The 13,061-nt window shown below is 33.8% G+C and overlaps 1 protein-coding gene across 3 annotated transcripts in view; it reads left to right on the top strand.

Annotated features, from left to right (window-relative positions):
- Positions 1-13,061, top strand: part of LOC149079002 (kinesin-like protein KIF13A) — a 144,217-nt gene that overhangs the window by 64,913 nt on the left and 66,243 nt on the right. For all 3 annotated transcript variants that reach the window (XM_089241253.1, XM_089241254.1, XM_089241252.1), the window contains exons 10-11: positions 521-733; positions 6,968-7,072. In XM_089241253.1, the coding sequence (XP_089097379.1) occupies positions 521-733; positions 6,968-7,072 (318 nt within the window). The remainder of the gene's footprint in view (positions 1-520; positions 734-6,967; positions 7,073-13,061) is intronic.

Below are 13,061 nucleotides of genomic sequence, written 5' to 3'. Positions count from 1 at the left end.
GTCCATAACAAATGGAGTGACAAAGAGATAATAAAACATGTTGCAATTATATTAATATATTAGTGATCTTTATATTTTTTATGCCTAAATAATGATAATTTTTAGTTAAGAAATTTTAGTTCAAAAAACAGTTATGGGGAATCCAGACACATTTCAGTAAAATACATCAGTGAATAAAAATTACATCAGAATTTTATACTGTTTGAGGTTTTCTATAGCTATATAAATTAACTTGTATGGTGTAGAAAATCTGAAAAGACCTAAAAAGTTGTTCATTATATCTAAAGGCTTGTTATAAGCTGAGTTTGCTAGATTTATCTGTGTTAATATCTTTGTACAGCAAAACAAAAAAATTCAATCAATGATTACAAATACAAGAATATATACAGTGAAAAAAACAAATCATCGAGTTTACTTTAGGGTTATGTTGTTTCTGAATTTTTTATTGTATTTTAATGAATTTTGTATTTTTCTCGGGAGGAAAACTTCTTCCTGATTATATTTTTGTGTACTCAAATAGGATAACCTTGGAGGTAATAGTAGAACTGTTATGGTTGCAACAATCAGTCCAGCGGCTGATAATTATGAGGAAACGATGTCTACACTACGATATGCTGATCGGGCAAAACGCATTGTCAACCATGCTGTCATTAATGAAGATCCAAATGCCAGAATTATCAGGGAGCTGAGAGAAGAAGTTGAAATGCTGAAAGAGCAGCTCAAGCATGCCACAGTAATATGCCCTCTGTTTTTTTATACACAAATAATAGAAATGTTCTCAATGTAAAACTTATTTACAATGTACAGTTAGAGATAGATGGCTTTTTCTCAGCCCAAGATATCAAGGGAAAAGATATTTCCTTGATTTTATGCCATGGTGAACTCGGAAAAAAAAGCCACCTGGTCTCTGCTGGGACTCAAACCCAGGCCCTCGTGCATACTACTATCTACACTACTGGAGACATGACCCTGCCTTTCTTATTTCACGCACTGTGACGTTATTCACTGAAGTAGAGGTATTAAGAGAGCCTGGGAGATCAGCAGAGACCAGATGACTTTCTCTCCATGTTCACCTCTGCATAAAATCCAGAAAATATCTCTTTCCTTGAATATAAAATTAGTTCAGTAAACTAAACTACTGTTAATTTTTTTCACAATGACCACTCTAATGATCTTATCCCTATATTAATTGAACATTTTCCCATGGTTTAATTTAGGCATATTTTGCCATAAATAATAAATTCATTCTCATTAACTTCATTAGTGCTACATGCTTTATTTTTATTTATTTATCTTGTATTTTTTAGTACTTCAATTTTATATAATATCAATTTTTGTTATGCCATCTGCAATAAAATTTATAGCTTTAACCATATATATAATACAAAGAGTGCATAGCAGAAATGGGGGGCATGGCATTTTACTGGTGAAGCAATGATCCTATAGAGGTATACTTACAATTATAAAAAGTTTCCAATCACGTGTAGTACTCAGATATGTCATTCATGTTTCAAGAGGTTGTATAGTAGTTAAAATAAAAATAAAAAAACTTTTGTATACAATCCCCATGTTCCCCGGAACCCAATTAAAAAGTTGTTGCCCTGTCTCTTCTGATGTCAAAAAGAAAAAAAATTAAAATTGCATGTTTCTAAGTGTAATATTCACTGAGATATTTGTATTCAAAAAATGAAGGAGAGTTGGAAAAAGACAGCTCTAAATGCGGAAAAACCATTTTACCCACATTTAACGCTGTTTTTTCCCAAACTATCCTCAGTTTTTCAAATTTTAATATCTTGGTTCCCAACTTTGAGGCATAAATGTGAGCCGATCTACCCGTCAGAAAGTCTTGCTGCAGGCCTACAACAGAGCAATTATTCAATCATTACACTTCACCCATAGTTAGAAAAATTTATGGCAAATGGCAGCACTACATGTAACAATCATTACACAGAAACAAACTTCACGTTACGTTCACAACATGTACACGCACATTCCAGCATACACCAATTTGTTTGAAATTCCGTAGATGAATATGTACGTGATACCTCTACCGTTCAGTAGTAGTCGCAGTAGAATTTGAATATCTCAATGAATATTGCACTTAGAAACAGATTTTTTAGCATCAGGAGAGACATGGCAATATCTTTCTAATTGGATTTTTGAGCACATGAGGACTGTATAAAACATTAGTTTTTTATTTTAATAACTATATATACAATCTCTTGAAACATGAATGACACATTTGAGTACTACACATTATTTGGAAACTTTTTGTCATTTGAAGTGCAACTTTAGGATCAACAGTTTGCTACTAAAATGCCATATTACCCCCCCCCCCCCAATTTGCTGTGCACCCTACATATATACAGTATTGCCTTGACTTGTGTGTATGTCTGCCTTTCGCAAGTGAAACAAATGTTCTTTACATACATACTAGCTTTAATGCAAACATTAAACAAACAATCCTTAAATTCACTGGAAAATTCTCATTCAATATATTGAAGTTTGGGAATGTTTGTAAAAAGATGAAGCTGACGATATTTCCTTTTTCTCAAAGCAAAATTTTTCTGTCAGTTGCACACTCATAAATTCAAAACATTTTTTTATGCTTTGAGGATGGGTTTTGTTGTATCACATTTGTCAAAAATTGCTCTCATTAATGTTAATCAAATGAAGATGTGATCAAAGTCTTTGACGATAAAATGAACATACTACATCAGTATGTATTTAGGACCGAAGGCAATAATTCCATTATTTCACCAGTTGATGTAGCTTCTCAAAGAAAGATTTTTGCTGTGAAGACAACCAATCCTTCCTTGGTGTGAAACAAAGCATCTTTTTTTTTTGCAAGATGTGCAGTGTATTTCTATATTTTTCTTTACCCTCATCAATATTTGGTTCACCTAATAAGGTAATAATATTTTACATTAAATACAGTAGAACCTCTTGATAATGGACACCTAGGACCAAAAAATTTGTCCGCCCGCTAATGGGGAGTGTCCGCTAAGAAAGAGGTACAATATACAGTGGAACCTTGTTCATACAACATTTGGCTTTAGTCACAAAGCTCCTATACATTCTAATTACTATAAAAGTACTATACCGGTGGTTATGCGCAGGGCCGTCATTTCAACTTTTTCCGGGGGGGGGGGGCCACATGTACTCAATGTATATACCATTTTTAGTGTATTTTCGAAAGCCAGGGAGGGGGGTAACGCCCCCCCCCCTAAATGATGGGCCTGGTTATGCATAATCACTAATCATCCCCATAGAGAACGTTTGATTAAATTTCACTACATTTATCACTTTTACTGGTGATTATGCATCATTCTCAAATGAAGTTGGAAAGTCTAATAAATATGAAAAAAATTATATATATACACACACATTGTGTTGCCTTGAAGTGACAACAAACTCAGAGGGGTGATATTAGGTATCAAGAGAAACAAAAATTGCTATAGAACATGGTATCGCAAACAATGTGTAGTCTGGGAAAATTGCAAAAATTGTTATGAAGGAAGTGATATCGAGTGGGACAAAAAGGCCACTAATAAGTAGTAAAACCATTTATATACTTGACAGCATGATTTCAATATAGCCTGTGCAACACAGTTCAATGTCAAAAAGTAGACAAAGAGAAATGGTTACAGGAGTTGTTCGAAGTTGCACCTGTGAAGATCATTGCTCAGCCAACAGGGGCGGAATAATGATTTATCGGACACGCTCAAAGATACCAGGTGTTGTGGTGATGTCTGCCACAGCAACGGCGATCCATGCTACGAGATTCTCCAGTGTCTCCATAGGCATCCAATACACAAGTGATTAAAGTTGTCCCCAAAAGAAGAAGACCAAGGGATTGAGGTCTGTGGAATATGGAGGGAAAGCAACAATTAAATATTAGTCAGACATGTGCAATCTACTTCCCAGGATATGTAGCATGGAGATGGTTACATACCGCAATGGCAAAATGTGCTAGTGCAGCGTCATCCATGAACCACATGTTCTGCCACACTATGTCCGGTACACCCTGCAGTAAATCAAGGAGGACATGCTGCAGGAAAACAAAATATGTTGCACCATTGAGGCATGAAGGTACGGTCCCACCAGATTATCTCTGAGGATTCCTCTCTCTCTCTCTCTGTCCAGATGTTAAACTGAACTTGTTGAACTTTCGACGGGACACAATAGTGTGGGAATTTGATGTGTGCATTGAAGGTGTTGACCACACCTTCTCGTAAAATGGGCTTCATCTGGGAATAAAACAGTGGCAGGAAATTGTGTAGTATTCCATGTGACATTAAACATTCAGCACATGAACTGTACCCAAAGGGGACAATCGCTTTTAGATTGCCCTTATAGAAGTTATACCTTCTGCACATGGAATATGTGGATCTTTTTAGCATGCAGAACCTTCTACACCACCTTGTGTTGAATACCCTGTTCAGCTGCATCTACTTGTGCACTTGTCCACAGGGAGTCGGCAAACCATTGCAATACTTGTTCTTCCATTTCAGGTGTGTGCACATTGTGCCGAAAGAATTGACATAATTACATGAAAAAGTATACCATTTATAACACAAAATTTATAAAAATTGCCTCTCAAACTGGTATTACCACAAATGGTAATATCAGTTTAACATGGAAAATGTATCCTGTACTGTTCGATTATAACATTGAAGTCTCAAAATCATTCCAGACCATTCTAAACAGCTAGATATACCAGAAAAACATTACAGTACCATGGTTAAATATAATTACCCAATTCATAAATCATCATATCTCAGCAATACATCTCAATGCAGCGCATTTTGTCATTTCATTTATGACATACAATAATTAGTTCTAGACTTTACCAGTATTCCAAATATTTTTCCATGGATTTTTTCACCACTCCTATGTAGAAGTTATATATCTTCTTTATTTCCTTGTTTCTAAGTAGTGTAAGTAGTGTAAATATTGTAAGGATTTCAAGGGTTTTTTTGTCCACTGGTATGATCTTCTTTTTTTGACTTCCAATAGAGACAATCATAAATATAGTGTCTTCTTCTGGCGTCCCACTCTCCACAAAAAACACATAAGTCATCTTTATGGTGTCTCCACCCTTGGTAATGACTAAGGACACCATGTTGAGTAAACAATTGATTGACATAGAAGTTCCCCTTAATCCATTTATAACTGACAAAAGGGAACAATTGATATGTAGCACGTCCATTGATGGTTGTGCCCCACAAATGTTGCCACTGGATAATATTGTCTCTTTGTAGTAATGTTTGAATATGTCATTTTTCTGTATAGACAATGAATGTCTATTACATTTTGTGCAGTGCTCTCTTTCGCCAAACTATCCACCAACTCATTCCTTATGTTGCCTGCATGGACTTTCACCCAATGTAATTGTATTATTATTTTTTCTTGTAATTTCCTAATGTCTTTATTGAGATTTATTGGTCCCTTTAGTGACTGAAGTTTTTCCAAAGATGATCTGGAATCACTGTATATATCCACTTCAGACCATTCTAATTCAATGGCTTTCTCTATGGCCAATTGTATTGCTAATAATTCTGCAATGAACACTGAGGCGTTATCAGATAGTCTTCTCTTGGTATATTATCTCGTCATTTTTAAAGGTAATAAATGCAAGGCCAATTCCAGTGTCAGTTTTCGAGCCATCTGTATAAGCTGAATAATTATTTTTGTCTCTTCCATCCCTATCCCAGGGTAATATTGTTACTGTCCATGGATCTTCGAAATATTGATCTCTTTCCACTTCATTTCCATTAATCAGTCTATTTCCTATACGAATTGTTCTTCCAAGTTTGAATAGGGAGAATATATTATGCATTAGTGTGGCTTCATAAAACAAGGGAACGCACCCAGATAAAATCTGCAGTGCGTATCCTGAGACACTGTTGTAACACTTTGTTATAATTAGTAATGTCACCCACGCTGTATTTGTTCCAGTTTTGATTCAAGGGTCAAGCTTTGATTCTTCTCGGAAAGAAAATTTATCATATTCAGTCTTAGTTGATAAATTTTCTGTTCATGACCAAAAATTAATAAACTAGAGTTTGCCTGATTTTACTGTCTGCTATCGAGAGTGTCCGCTAACAGGGCGTGAAATGCATTAAAGCCCTATTCCATGGGACGGGGGATCAGAAAAATGCGAGTTTACGGGGAGTTTTCCTTAGGGTAGGTTCCACTGTATACTGTAGCATACCATGTAAATGTGTTATTATAGGCAGAGAGGCGGATTTAGTGGCAGGTGTGTGCCCGGGGCCCCAAAAAACCCAAACTTTACACTTTTTTCTAATTTAATGGGTCAATGTTTTCTCTTGTGCGTGGAGCCTCAACTGACTAAAATCCGCTTCAGATTATAGGGTACACAGTTCTTGTCTGTCCCCACAGAGGCAATTTATTATCATTTGTTGTTTTGTGCACTTTAAAGTTTGAAAGCCACAGAAAATTTCAGCTGGCCACCACTGTGTTGCCTATGGCAATAAAACCCAGTTTTTCACGATACCCACACAATCTCATGGCCACAACTCTATAGACCAAGTGTTGCTTTGAAATGATGTTTTAAACTTTATTATGAGATAAAAACTTATCAGATTACTAAACTGAAAATGATAAGTAACCATACAGATTTAGGTCAAATTATTTACTATTACTACAAATTATTTATAATTATTTACTTAACTGGTGGAGTAGATAATCAAAGCATTGCCATCAAGTTGCTTTGTATTTTTTCCCCATCATTTTTACCTGGTGTTCATGATATTTTAATAGATTTTTTTTTTCATTAATTCTTTTTTTTACATTTTAAATTTTGCGACATTTAAAATAAGAATCGAATTCTATATAAGAGGTTAAATTGAATGGAATTCGATCATGATCGAAAACTTTGAATCCAAATTTTAAAGATTAGTTGCATAGCTTGTAATTGAAACTGTTCAAATATTTCTTTCAGGTTCAAGAAGACTTGAACGACAGGCTGTCAGAGTCTGAAAAGTTGATGCAGGAAATGACTCAAACCTGGGAGGAAAAACTTCAGAGGACAGAGAAAATTCATCAGGTAAAGATTTGCCATTCATTCTGTAATTTTTGGTACAACTCTTCTTTTTCTAAAACATATTATTTCTACTGAATGGCTTGGTGTGACAAATGAAGTGAAAAATATGATGTCAAAATATTCTGCAGGCCGAGTAAAAATATAAGTGCAGAGGGAAAATCATCATACAGTGCTCCATTCAACAAACCTCCATTTAACAAAATTTTCTGTAGAATTTTGAACAACATTTACATGTTATTTACTCTTTATATTTATGAAAGATAATTTCTTTATTACAAAGTTTTTCTGACTAAATATTTTTTACAAATCTTTGTTGTTTTTTTTTTTTTGCAACATCTTGCGAATTTTTCTTCAGTTTTAATTGTCTGGGGTGGAGGCACAATCCCTCTATGCCCCGCTTACGCCTCTACTCATATTTGAAATCTTATATAGTAATACCCCAAAGTTATGCGATATGTCTGATTAACTATAACACACGCGAGTTTTCATAAAAATACATGAGTATTAGTTATTGGGGACCGAAATTAGGAAAAGTGCCTGTTTTTTTTCTATCTTACCATGGCTGCAGTGCTGTATGATATTCAACTATGATTTCATAAAATTTAACTTGCATTGTACTGCAATATACACTCCAGTAAAACAGAATGCACAGTAAAACTTTGATTAATCATCACTGTCCGGGAAAGGGCTGTGACATATAACTGAATAGATGGATAACAGAAATCTCTTAATATGTATGCACAGTAACATGGTTTCACTGCAGGCTTGGGACGAAAATGAAAATAAAATCCTTTAAAAGTGAATAATACATACATATTGTATTTAATTTTAAAAAAACGACCAATATAAACTTCAATATAAGGTCAGCTCAGGCAGTGGCGACATTGAAAATAGCGTCTTTTATGTTGTATTTTTTCTAAAATTCTTTGATAGGCATGGCATCATCAGATGAAAGCAAGCCTTTGATAAAGGCTTTTCTGTAACTTCTCTTCATATTTTCAATTATGGCCTGGTTCATCGTCTAGGTAAGTGGAGTTGTATTTGCTGGGAGAAAGAGGTATGCTATTTTCCCATCATCACTTTTGAGTTCACAAGAGAGGTGTGTCGGGCATTGTTTATTAACAGCAGTGCTTCTTGCGGCAACTACTTTTCATTCATGAACTATAACTTGAGGCATGAAAACGTTGTGGGACCATTTTGGAAAAACTGTTTGGCCCATCCAAGCAATTTTTTGGGCGTAATAGATCACAGGCAATGCATTCGTATTAAAATTTTTGAAAGCACATGGTTTTTTGGATTTATCAATTAAAAGCAGGGGCAATCTATGATTGCTGGTGGCATTTGCACAGACCATGGCATTGATATTATCTTTTTGGACCTTAAAACCTGGGATTGTTTCTTCTGGTTTTTTTTTAGACTATGACAGATAACAAAAACTGATGGTTATAAGAGTGACAGTTAATTGAAGTTTTACTCTATTCTCTAAAATCTGTGTGAATCAAAGTCACATGTTAAACCCTTTGAATGTTTTGATAATCCATCAAAAGAAATGTGCTGTTTGCGTTTGGGGGTAAGAAAACAACTTTCACCTATGGGTTGAAATCAATCAAGAATTGAATTGCTATTAATTAGCATCACAATGAACAACATTTTTTCAAGAATGCGTATAAGGTTGAACTTTAAGTATGAAATTGTGACCTCTGTAGAAATGGAAGATAATATAAGATACTTATAGTGGAGTCCTCATTCAACAACGAATTTCCATATAACAAAGTTTTCTACGGAATTTTCACTTTGAATGCATGACCGTTACATGTTGTTTACTCTAAATATTACGAAACAAAATAATTTCTATACAACAAAGTTTTTCAGACTAGTTTTTTTTTCAAATTTTTGTTTTTTTGCAATGTTTTGCGACTTCTTATTTGTTGAAGTTCCAACAAAATCAAGCATGATGTATTATAGCAGGGGTGAATAACCTGCTAATGTATTCATGGGAAGACTGGGAGAAAAAAAATCCTTAAAGTTGCCTTTCTGGCAAAAGTTTTGTGCTATATGAAGAAAACAATTTAAAAATGTTGTAAATAAATAAAATGGGATTACAGACATTTTTACAGTTTAGGATTCATGTTGAAGTCAATAAAGTGGATAGATAAGTTTTAGTCATTGTTTTTGTTTTATTTTATAACTTAATTTACGAATTTCTATTTCATGAATTCTCTTTATAATGACATTTTTAAGTGGAATGATTATCTTTTTGGACCTTAAAACCTGGGACTGTTTCTTCCGGTTCTTTTTTAGACGATGACGGATAACAAAAACTGACGGTTATAAGAGTGACAGTTAATCGAAGTTTTACTGACAAAGTTTTTAAGTGAAGTTTTTACTTGACTTCACTAAATAGAAAATCGACTGTGTATATATGATACATTTTGTAAGCTAATTGAAAAATTTGGCTTATTGCAATAAGCCGGGAAAAAGCCAAGCTGTTTGAGTAAACAATTGCAAATTCTCTAAGTAAGGCTAATTCTAATTTGCTTGCCATTAACTTTCAATAGGGAAGGCAATTCCAAAAGAAAAATATACATACAGTAATACAGCGTAAGTCGGACTAAAATTTTGCTTATAAATGCATATAAATATCAGTTAATTAGTACCAAAAATAAGGAAAAACTCATCTTTTTCTTATCATGGGTGCACCGCCATGGTAATTTCCTATGACTTCGTGAAAGTTAACTTGTTTTGTGACTGCAATCTGGTTCTTAAATCCGGCTTTATCCGATAAGATTGGTGAAATTGAAGTTGCATGTTAAATGCTTTAAATTTTTTGATAATTTTTGGCTCATTGAAAAAAACTGCTTGTGTTTGGAAAAAACAAGCAACTTTTACCCATTAGTCGAAATTGATTGATAGTTTTTTTACCTGCACAGACTTGTTACTCTGTGTGCAATATTTTGACACCTGCGTGGAATGACAAAACAACATGCTTCTACACATAATATCATGAATTTCTGTGTCCATGGAGAAATGATAATTGGAGTTTTTCAGTTGTGGGTGGCCACACACACACTCCCAGCTTAAAGTGAATGTTGTGTGTATTTGATGTCTGTCTTGTGATATTATGCTTGAGGGAGCGTCATGCAAAATCACTGAGAGATTTCTGTATAACTTTCAGACCTGCCAACTCTCCCGATTTAGGCGGGAGACTCTGGATTTGTTAAAATTTCTCCGGATTTTGGCAGAAAATTAGATTTTACGCGAGCTTTCACGTTGTCGTGGCGTCAATAATTACCGTCATCGTTAGGGAAAACACCCATAGAGGACAGTCGTAGTCATTTCTATCGAGCAGCCGTAAAAAAGTCTCGGTGACCGCATTTAAGCAACTGGCAAAGACGCGACTTTGTTTTCGTAGCATTTATTGGCAATCATTAATCAGGGCATGACCTTGGTTGCCAAAATTCCTGTATAATCGTTATTGTATTCCATTAACAGCCGCGCGGTGAACACGTTTTTTCGTCCGCAGCTTTGTAATTTGAATTTTTTTAAATCGTTTCTTCCGATTAAACATATTCAGAAAGCAAATATAAAACTTTAAGCTATATACAGCTAAATATAAAGCTTTTAAGAATTCATATACCCAAGATTATCAATCACTGATAGCATCCACAAAAGGAAACACATACTTTATGAACAGTATGTAGATGTGATTTCTCTATTCTGCATGGAAAGACTGACATGGAATTATATTCTTCTCCGGGGCAATGCAGAACCTGCCTTGGGGGGGGGGGAGAGAATGCAACTTTTTCTTAATTTATTTAAAAAAAAAAAATTCGAAAATTTTTTCATGAACTTTTTTTTTGATCGAGTCTATGAGTGTCGGGGGGAGGGGGGATGCCGCAAATATTTTGTTTACAAGACAGCAAAACTGACATAGTTTTCTGTGGATGAGATTAACAAAATTTTTTGAGATTAAAAAAATATTCATAAGGCTTACCTTGCATTTTTAAAGGTTTTTAAATTGTTGCAAAAACATAACTTATCAAGCCAGTAAGATACCTTACCATTCAAAATTACATTCGGGAAGACCTCAATATATGATTTCATAAATTCCATACCTTTCTGCAAGGACTGAATGATTGGAAACCAGAATGCAGAAATTTGGTCTTAGGTATGCCATCAGTTCTTCATGATTCTTCAAGCAAAACAAAGCTTGCAAAAAATTACTGCATACAGTATTCTTACCAGGGTTATTGATTTTTTAAATTTTTTTTTTTAAATCAATTTTTTGGATTTAAATCATGTTTTTTTTTATTTTAATGTTTTTTAACAAAATATATATTTAAATGTATATATTACTAACACAGTACTAATTAATCTATATTTTCTTAGAATATACAATTAAAGAAATTTTAACTTATAAAAATAATGACTATTTAAAAAATATTTGCAAACTAAAGATAATCATACTTTTGAGACACATCAGAACATTTTATTAAAAAAAAAATACTTGCATTTCTTGAATAGATATCGTATGTATATCATATTGAATTATTTTACCCTTAATAATTGTTCATTTGCTTCATTAGAAACACTAGTTTTGATGCTTTTGCCTACCCCTAATCTGTTTCACTATCTGGAATGAACTACACGAAATATTTAAAAAATCCTTTCAGCACAGGCAGTCAATACTTTGTGGTTAGCAGGCAGGTTCAAAAAAATTATATATCTCACTTCGTAATTACATCTTTACCAAAAACATCATAAAAACTATTTGCCCACTCAAAATCAAAAACGTTTTCGGTATGAAATAGTTCTAACTTCTCCAAAAATATTAATGTAATTGCCAGGAACCTAGGCCCACAGTTTTGATTGATAAATTCAAGACCTTTATTTCTCTCTTCTTTTGTGACATCAATTCCCATATTAGAAATGAACATTGATGAGCTTAGAATAAATGCAGAAAATTGTGCATCTGTTAATATGATTGTTCATATCTATTTTTATATGCTGAAGACGACCATTTTATTGTTTGATGTTTTTTTTATCTTCAGTTGCAGTTTATTCCATGCTAGTTAGGAATGCCCATTCAGCTAGGGAGTAGTTGTTTTGTACAAAATCAATAGTTTTGGCTATCGATTTCAGAATCGCAATCATGTCTTTGGCATTTCTTTTTAAACCAATATTTACTATTTAGAGATGTCACTATCTATTTGAGATCTGTGGTCTTCACAAACTTTGGTAACAACTGACCAATTTTAACATAAGATTCAAGAAAATGACAATAAGTATTCCATCGTCTCTACAGGAAGTATCAATGCACTTCCACCTTCTGTATGATATCGTGCTTTCGAGAGATGATGATTGTGAATATATTTAAATATACTATACTTATATAACATGCTTTGTTACATCAGTTTTAACCAAATCTTTGGCTAGCAGGTGTAAAATGGGGGCGCTACACCCATATGTAAGTCCTAACAAACCAAGCTCTTCATCCAGAGTCTTTCTGGAAGAAACCATATTTGCAGTTATTGTCTATAACAAAACTTGATATTCTACATTTGAAGTTTTCTTCTGTTGATTTCACTGAACTAAAAACCAAATTTGCTACATAATTTCCGGTATGCGATGAACCAGATGTGTCAATAGTATCAACAAGGATGACTTTACTGTTTTACAAAACATATACAATTGGTCCATTATGGATATTCATACATCCATCAATTGTCATGCAAACTGTATGATTTTCTAAGTCAGGTTTACATCACAGGTAAAACAGTTTTCACACATTTAATGCTGTTTCTCAACTTTCCTTCATTTTTTCAATTCGAATATCTTGGTGAATATTTCACTTAAAAACGTGGAATTTTCTTTTTGTTGGCATCAGGGCAGACAGGTCAAAAAGTTTCTAAGCACAAGGGGATAGTTTAAAAAGTTATTTTTTTATTTTAATAACTATACAACCCCTTGCAGCATTAATGACATATCTAAG

This window comes from Pholcus phalangioides, unplaced genomic scaffold (genome assembly GCF_987345545.1).
Source record: "Pholcus phalangioides strain wild (caught in Gottingen) unplaced genomic scaffold, Ppha-v1.0 ptg000013l_1, whole genome shotgun sequence".
Taxonomy (NCBI): domain Eukaryota; kingdom Metazoa; phylum Arthropoda; class Arachnida; order Araneae; family Pholcidae; genus Pholcus; species Pholcus phalangioides.
Note: the sequence above shows the minus strand (reverse complement) of the source record. Positions and strands in the feature narration are given on the sequence as shown.